This window comes from Merops nubicus, unplaced genomic scaffold, assembly GCF_000691845.1.
Source record: "Merops nubicus isolate BGI_N331 unplaced genomic scaffold, ASM69184v1 scaffold22886, whole genome shotgun sequence".
NCBI lineage: Eukaryota > Metazoa > Chordata > Aves > Coraciiformes > Meropidae > Merops > Merops nubicus.
In genome coordinates this window covers 13,561-22,702 of record NW_008615891.1, presented here as the reverse complement: position 1 = coordinate 22,702, position 9,142 = coordinate 13,561, and the positions used below count along the sequence as shown (strand labels likewise).

The 9,142-nt window shown below is 39.4% G+C and overlaps 1 protein-coding gene across 1 annotated transcript; it reads left to right on the top strand.

The window, feature by feature from the left end:
* The first annotated feature begins 662 nt into the window (after positions 1–662).
* BEND3 (BEN domain containing 3) lies at positions 663–8,839 on the top strand. Its single transcript, XM_008942685.1, is given in 4 exon segments — positions 663–696; positions 1,140–1,363; positions 6,395–8,403; positions 8,405–8,839. Coding segments are annotated over 4 exon segments (2,502 nt in total). The 3' UTR covers positions 8,640–8,839.
* Positions 8,840–9,142: the final 303 nt, after the last annotated feature.

Sequence of the window (9,142 nt, the reverse complement as noted above, 5' to 3'; positions counted from 1 at the left end):
AGTCTTTCATGTGAGAAGCAATGCTAAAATCATGCTGGAATAATACATATCTTTGTTTTTCCTTACAAAAAACGTCCTTATATTATTTAGAAGCTGAACAGTTAGAGGAAAAAGTTGTTACTGTAGATCTGGAGATTGCTGTGCTTGAATTGATGCAGTCCATATAAAAGACTTTTAAATGAAAGCATACTCCAGCATACTTACCATGTATGATGAGTTTTCCTTCTGTGGTGACTTTGGGTCACCCACAGTGACAGTGTGAAAACACTTGACTGTAATAAGAATTAGTGACTTGGTACAGGATGGAGAGTTTAATACGGTTAACTTCCATTTATATACTGCCAAGACACTTCATAGGGAAGGTAAAAATGACTTTTGCTTTTCTCCATACCAGAAAAAGATACATGGTTTTAAGTAGTTTCCTAGCTGTTGTATGTTGTTTGCTGTACAGTTTGCATGTGGGCAGGTCTATAGATGGCCATGAATTCTACTGAAAATAGTTAGTTATTGCAAACATACAGACTAGAAATTATCTGTGGGCTGTTAATGTCCAATGGCTCTAGATTAAAAATAATTATAATAACAGCTCTCGATATTTCCTGATTCCAGAAGATGCTGATACTTATTTTCATATTTTGTTTTGTTCTTTAGTGAGGTAGAAGATGAATTCAGCTGAAATCACTGATGATGATGAAGGTAAAACATTGTACTTTGCGTTGAATTAAAGCCTTTGTAACCTGATAAAGAATGCATTTTAATCAAGACAAATTACATTAATGTTTTTTAAAATGCTATCTAAAATGCATCATTATCTTTGTTACTCATTATATTTTCTACTCTACATACTTCCTCCCCCCTCCAAAAAAAATCCTCTGACTGTAACTCTTTTTGTTTATAGTTTAGACTCTTCTCTGGGGAAGAAACTGTCCATTACTGGTATTGACTGAAGAGTTCCTAGCATAATAAAAACTTGACTTTGGGGTGGCCTCAGCATACACTTACTATACAACTCATAAAAAATAATTGTGTTCTTCAAAATTCATTTTCATAAAAATAATCAAACCAGAAAAGGTTGTATTAAGGGTGTCATGGTTTTCTGGAGAGAGTGCTTTATCTTTCTAAACTTTATCTTTTTCCAGTAAAAATTCCTACAAAAAACGTTGTGAAAGTAGAAACAGAAAATGAAGATGAAGCTCTAGACTGCTCAGTAACATCCAGATCTGCTGAGAAACACTCACTGGATGGCACAGTTACTTGCCTACAGGATTCCAGCAAACGGAAACAGCCCTCACTTGGTTGTGATGGTTCAGGGAGCCAGCAAGATGTCTTACCCAGTGTGAAGAAAAGGCGCTTTACACATGAGGTGACTTCTCTATACATGACTGTGTGATTTTTGTGTTCATGTTTCATAGGCTAAGGTCATTGCTCCTATAAGCAATATGCAAGTCATTTAACTAGATTTGCATTAGTAACAAGTTTGAGGCAAATATGACTAATCTTAACCCATTACTGTCTGGATATTTCTTTAAATAATATGGGAGCAATCGTATCTATGAAATAAGTTATAAGTTAATTCATTCATGTGAAGTATTTTTTTGTTGTTTGTCAGAGGACATAGGGGCAGGTTGTGATTTGGATCAACAGAGCATGGCTGATTACAGTCCCTCTTGTGTCACACAGTTCTTCAGCTGGATCCTCAGTGAATCAGGGCTGCAATTCTTCCTTCTGTGACACAGATTCTGATGCCAGTGAGACAAGTATAAATTTATGTATTATTTGAAAGATAAAAATGCAGGGGTGCAGAAGACTTCAGCATATCAAAAGCAGAATGTATCACAGCTTCTGGTGCAGCAGTTCTACTTCTGATAGTCCAGATGCTTTTCCAGCAAGTGAAGGAGAAGCCCAGTCTTTTCCATTACCCTGTTCTGGTGTTTCACCTCTATAGCAATTGGAGATTTTCACCGATCTTTGCTGAAACGGGGGAAGCTTCTTTTTGTCCTTATTCTTTTCAGTAGGGGGAGCAGTGATCTGTTCCTAGAAAAGTCTTCTGCACACGTGAAAGTTGGTGTGATGTTGTCCACCCTCAGCCCTTCCTTTCCAAGACTAAAATTCTGTTTTTTTCAGCTCTTCTTCAGGAGTCAATGTTATATTTTTGTTGTTCTCTTTGAGATTCCTGAAAGGCTAGTGTCTGCTGTTGGGTAGTCACATCTCTTCTAACACTCCCTAGAACAGGATAATGACCTCCTGTTTTTCCACACTCAGCACTTTATTAAAATAACCTAGATTCAAATTCATGCTCTTTTGAATAACTTCAGGCCCTGGGTTATATTTAGTTTATGACCTACTCCAATGCACATATCCTTTTCTGCTGTTCTGCTACCTAGCCAGTTATTCCATGTTGCATTTGTGCATTTCATTTCTCCTTTCTAGCCACAGCTCTTCCTATTTCTTTTTCTTGACTGTCATCTCTCTGACTTCTCTGGGTTGTTTTTTTCCCTGAATGCCTGTGGTAGGTAAATTTTAATCTTATTACACAGTTTCTTTCTTCTCCTTTTTCTTTTTCCATTTTTTTTACTTACATTCAGATTCTTAAAAGAGCTTCATAATGGTCCCTGAACTGTGCTTGCTTTGGATTTTACTGTTTGTTGTTTGCCTTTAATAAATTTTTACATTTGATTAGACATTAATTAACTTTGGACTTATAATATCAGAAAGTGACCCAGTAACAATGATGAAAATCTGTTCTTGGCTGACCCCAATGAATCAGCATGTTTAGTTAAATAACCAACCAGAAATAGTCCTCAATCCTAACAATTTTTTTTTGAAGTTAATTATTTTCCTAGTACCGATATTTTGGTTTAGTTGATGACTTCATTAACTATATCTGTTTAAACAAAGGACAAAATCTTAATTATTTATGAGAATATTGTGCCTGTAGTATATTCTTAGTACACATCACATAGGCATCTATTCATGGTATAAGCAGAGCTTATATCTATCATGACTTTTAATGTTATATAACTCTACCATTGGGCTAGTGATTATATTTATAAATTTCTTTCTATCAGAAGACATTTCACTTTTTAAAAATTCTGATTGTCACTTAATAACCAGAAATTAATTTTCTCAAATTTTCTAAAATAAATAAATGTGGACGATTGTAGACTGATATAATCTTTTTATATGTTCCTTGCTCATATATTTATTAGTTACTCATATGCTAGAATACTACACTCTGTATTCTTACAGATATTTAGATTTTGTTTATTGAGCATAATAAAGGTCATAGATTAGCTGGACTTCAGCACTGAACAGAGCAATAACTAAAACTTGGCTTAGAACTCCGAGAGATAATGAGAGACTATTTCACAATTACTTCTATTGGTTGATGTTTACCAAAATACGGCGTTTTGCAAATGTTCAAAGAATGTGCATAATATAAAAGCTTACTGTGCAAACATCATATAAAAAGAAGCATTATCTTATGTACATTGGGTCTCATAGAACAATATCTTTGCTTATTTTTTCATGGTACATTAAAACTGACCATCTTAAATGGGTGTAGTATTATCTGAAATACATTCTTGTTTAAAGATCAGTGTTACAGAAAACTAATTTTAAAATATTAAATAGTAGTTTAATCGGAGAATTTATGAAAAGCCATGTATTTATGCTGTGGATCGTGCTGTTTCCAGATGGAAACTCTATAAAGACAAGATAATTAAAAGCAAAAGGAAAGAAAATGAGAATGCATCTGAAATGGAAAACCATTAAATACAGGCTCAGATGTGTTGTCATCTGTTAGCTGAACACTGACGATGCGTTTCTGAAACACAGACAACCAAATACATCCCACAGCCAGATGCAAGCACTGTGAGCTGCATCAGTGAGCAGGCAGAAGTTCTGCTGCCATCGCAGCAGAGATCTGCTGTAGTTCTTCGTGTGAACAGTTCTCTTCCTCCAGAGCACCACATCCAAATCTGAGAATGCAAACTTCCCAGTACTCCCTGTCTAGGACAATTTGTGCTGTTTAATGCACATTCTAGTATTGCTTTGCCTGGGCTCTGTGTGTGAGGTGTGCATTAATGGAAGTTACCCCCACTCTGCCAAGTTGTATTATATAATTAATTCGGGGAAAGGTATGATGGAAGTTCTGAGAAGAACGGGCAGCTAACTGGTGGCCCACAGCAACCTATTTAGTAGAGAGGGAACTGAATAAATTACACCTTGAATGTGAAGAAATATTTGGAAATATGTTCTGTAAAATGCAGCGTTAATGCTGTTCACAGCTAGTTCAGTAGCAGTTATCTCTGTACATGTAAGAAATGTATTCCCCAGAATGGCAGTTTTGTTTTGTTCTTTTGATCTAAAATGGTGGAAAAAATTTGTAATTGAGTCTCGGTGTCTGACTGGGGAGCAGAACTATGCTTACTGTCAGTAGAGGTCTTCATGACCTGCTTTCAGGTGATGTCTGTTTGCAAGAGCCGTCATGCCATCTGGAAATGCCTCTGTTTCCCCACGGACAAGTATAGGTGGTGTGTGACAACTCCAGTCCCAGTGTGGGAGCCTGCAGTTAGATGGCAGCAACACAGATCTCAGTTTGCTCACAGTTTGGTCTCTTGGGTTCTGCTATTTTGCAAGTCCCAAAGAGCTGATTTAGTTAGGGTGTAGCGTACCACTTGCTGGGATAAAAGTCACCCTTTTAGTAGCTGATGGTGTTACAGGACTTTGGTTCCTCGCTGTCCTCATAGCAGGTGTGCTTTAGAATGAGTGGCACTGGGGGTCAATCTTCTAAATGGGACCTGGAAGTCAGGTGTCCTAGGCACCACCATGGGCAGGGATTCTGCACACCGTGGAACGCATTGCCTTTGTGTTATGCTTTCACTGTGTCATCTGTCCAGCCACACAGCTCTGGAAGTGGAAACACAAGGTGTCACGTGTAGGGTTGTATGATGTGAATGAGAGCAGAATTTGGAAACACAACTTCAGTTTAATTGAGTCTGCTGGCTTCTAAGCTTGGAGTGGAAGTCAGCTTGTTCTTCCTGATCCTCTTTTGAGTGTACATTGCATTAGAAATTAAAAAGTAATTCGATTCAATTTGTCACTGTGGTAAGCAGATGCCAAGTGTGAGTACATGGAGGGACCAAATTAATTTCACAAGTGTTATGGTTCTGTTTTTTCAGAAAGGAACTTGAATTAAAGGACTGCAGTGGGGTCTTCATTAGAATTTCAGACTGCTTGTGGCTCTCAGCTCAGACTTCAAATCTGTGTTACATTTGTTCTAATACTTGAATGCAATTTCTGTGGCTTTTTATTCATGTTCTGTGGAACAAGCCAGGTAAAATGTTCCTGTACAGTCTTCTCTAAAATCTGTGGTTCCTCATGTTTTAATTCTTTATGTCGACTTCGGAACTCTTGTATCTGTTTAACTTCCTAAGAATTATTTGCCATATCCATGTTTGAGGAAAAAGCAAAAACAAAACCAAAACAACCGACCCGTCCAAGCCCTGCATGTTTGCTGAGAGTTGATGAAAGTGCTTGCTTCCAGTTTTAAGCAATGGGAAAGAGATAGAAATTATTCAGAACATTAATACCTTAAGAGCTCATTAGTGGGTTTTATATAAATAGTTCAGAAAATTAGAAACCCATGAGTCCAAACTTATTCACTTTCAGAAAAAAAAAATCTTATGCTTCTTTTTTTAAAGGACAATACCAAGGTACTTTTCACTTTGCTTTTAAGTTTTGTTTTTTTGAATAGAATAATTCATTAAAATTACAGTCACTTCTAGAACTCATTTAGGAGTTGTACACCATTATAAAGATTAAAAAAAAAAAAAACAACTAGATAAACCTTTAAAATAAGAAAAAAGAGAATAAGTATGATTTTGGTGTCTTATAACCTTTGTGGTATTTTGGAAAGCTAGCCTAAAAGAGTACTGGAACATTAAATGCAGTTCTTGGAGGCAGTGGCAAGGTCACGGGACTAGGAGTCAGAAAATCTAGATTCTATTCTTGGCTCTGTTGCTGACTTGTTGCCACCCAAATTCTCTACAGCCCAAGAGCCTCATGCAAGGTGAAGCATAATGATACTTAATGTGGGAGAGTATTTAGAGCTCTGTGGATGAAGAGTGCTAAGGATTATTATTGCATTTCTATTCCATGGAGAAGGCCATGAGCAAAAAAAAATAAAAGGGCAACCCCCCCCAAATAATTCTTTACTGTATTTTTACTTTTACTAGTGAATTTATTAACTTTGATATCTTTAATACAACTAAGTCTTCTGTAGAAAATGTGACTTTGAGTATTTATGTAGCAATGCTTGCTTAAGGGGCACATCTTTATAGCTACTGTTTTTTAAGGCCATCTTACTAATACAATATTTATTCATTCAAAGGGCCCCCTTTCAAACATGAAGAACAGAGATACTGGCTCACCCACTCAGGTAAACGCAGAGCAGCCAAACAAGAACAAGAACCCTAACGTAGCGTGGCTCTGTGAAGAGGAATCCTTCAGTGACATAACCACTCCATCTTACAAGAAACCTCTCTATGGCATCTCACACAAAATCACGGAGAAGAAGAACCCAGCAGGAGCAGAGCAGTTTGCTTCTTATGAGTTGTTTGAGAAGATCAACCCGAGCAGTCCCTCGCATCTGCGGACGTTGAACGACCAGCGCAAGAGGGACTCGGCTGCAGCCATTGCTGTAACGGCGGCCGCCGCCGACTCCGACCCAAACCTATATTCTCTCATACAGAAAATGTTTTACACGCTTAACACCCTCAACACCAATATGACTCAGCTTCACAGCAAAGTTGACCTGTTGTCTCTGGAGGTCAGCAGAATTAAAAAGCAAGTCAGTCCAGCAGAGTCCGTTGCAGACTTTAAGCCTCCTCCAGAGTACCAGCTGACTTCTGCGGAGCTGAAGCAGATCATGGATCAAAGCACATCAGGAGGAGACCTTGCTTGCCGGTTGCTCGTGCAGCTCTTCCCAGAGCTCTTCAGCGACGATGAATCCAGCAGGAGCTGCAGCGCCTGTGGCTTTCTCAACAAAAGGAAACTGGAGTCTCTTCATCTGCAGCTTATCCGTAACTACGTGGAGGTTTGTTATCCTTCTGTGAAGAACACAGCTGTGTGGCAGGTGGAGTGTTTGCCTCAAGTCAATGATTTTTTCAATAGATTTTGGGCTCAAAGGGAAATGGAAAACAGTCAGCAGAATGTGCAATCGTCCAGTTTTTATGAGACTGAGCAAGTTGAATCCTCTCATTTTATGGAGGATAAAGAGCAGGAGGAAGCTTTGTCCTTGGACAGGAGTAATGCTATTGCCTCAGATTACATGCTGGATGCTCAGGATCTCAATGAATTTTTAGATGAAGCTACTTCTCCAGGGGAATTTTCTGTTTTTTTGTTACACAGGTTATTTCCAGAACTCTTCGACCACAGAAAATTAGCTGAAAGGTACAGCTGCTTTGGAGACTCTGGAAAACAACTGCTGGATCCTCATCGTCTTCAAATAATTCGTCGGTACACTGAAATTTACTTTCCAGATGTGCAAGAAGAGGAAGCCTGGTTGCAGCAGTGTGTTCAGCGAATGAACGATGAGCTTGAAAATACGTATATGGACGGAAGCGAATGTGATCAGATGAGAGACGACTGTTATGATTCCTCTAGTTTACCAGATGATGTATCAATCATAAAAGTGGAAGACAGTTTTGAATACGAAAAACCTGGCAGGCGCTCAAAAAAAATTTGGCTTGTGCCCATAGACTTTGATAAACTTGACTTTCCCCCTCCTGATTTTGATGTCCCTGTCCCAGACTACCTGTTGAACAAAGAACAGATTAAAAGCATATATGAAAGCAGTCTTTCCATAGGCAACTTTGCCTCTCGATTGCTTGTTCTCTTATTTCCTGAACTGTTTACTCACGAAAACCTACGGAAGCAATACAACTGTAGCGGATCTTTAGGCAAGAAACAGCTGGATCCCACTCGAATTAAATTAATACGACATTATGTGCAGATACTGTATCCCAGGGCAAAGAATGACAGAGTGTGGACTTTGGAGTTTGTTGGGAAGCTTGACGAGAGGTGTCGACGAAGAGACACGGAGCAAAGGCGCTCGTACCAGCAGCAGCGGAAGATCCACGTGCCGGGGCCGGACAGGAGGGAATTTCTCAGCTACGTAATAAACCCCGAGAGGTTTCGAGAAGAATTTGAAGGGCCGCCGCTGCCACCAGAAAGGAGCAGCAAGGATTTTTGCAAGATACCACTCGATGAACTCGTCGTTCCTAATCCTGACTTCCCTGTGCCTTCTCTGTACTTGCTGTCTGATAAGGAGGTAAGAGAGATAGTGCAGCAGAGCCTGTCGGTCGGCAACTTCGCTGCCAGGCTTCTCGTAAGACTCTTTCTTTTTTCCGGAGAACCTCAGACTGCAATACAACCATTCAGGTGCTTGTAACAAAAAACAGCTTGACCCTATCAGACTGAGACTGATCCGTCATTACGTGGAGGCAGTTTACCCTGTGGAGAAAATGGAAGAAGTATGGCATTATGAATGTATACCGAGCATTGATGAGAGATGCCGGCGTCCTAACAGAAAAAAGTGTGATATACTGAAAAAAGCAAAGAAAGCAAAAAAGTGACAGGCTCTTTAAATTCCTAAGACTTTGACCACTAAATTATTGTCAGGATTATGCTTTGGTTTAGACTGAGAAGCCTGGCGGGAGCTGAGGTTGCTCGGCACCTAGGACAGTCAGGCACTAAGTTGGTTGTGTTTTAATGTGTCTGTTGCATCTGTGTGGGCACCACAGCAGTGGGAAGTGGCTTACTACATTTGTACATGGTGGTGTGGTTTAGGCGCACCCAGCCGACAACAAAGCACCACACAGCTGCTCACTCACTTCCCCCTGGCCCCTGTGAGATGGGGAGGAGAAAATACAGCAAAAAGCTCAAGGGTCAAGACAGGGAGGGCTCACCCACCGATTACAGTCACAGGCAAAAAGCAGACTCAACCTGAGGAAACAACATCAGTTTAATTTGAATACCACTGCCAATTTACCAGTCAAATCAGAGCAGGATAATGAGAATCATAGGAGTACAAGCAAATCTTAAAAAACACCTGTCCACACCCCTCCCTTCTTTCTTG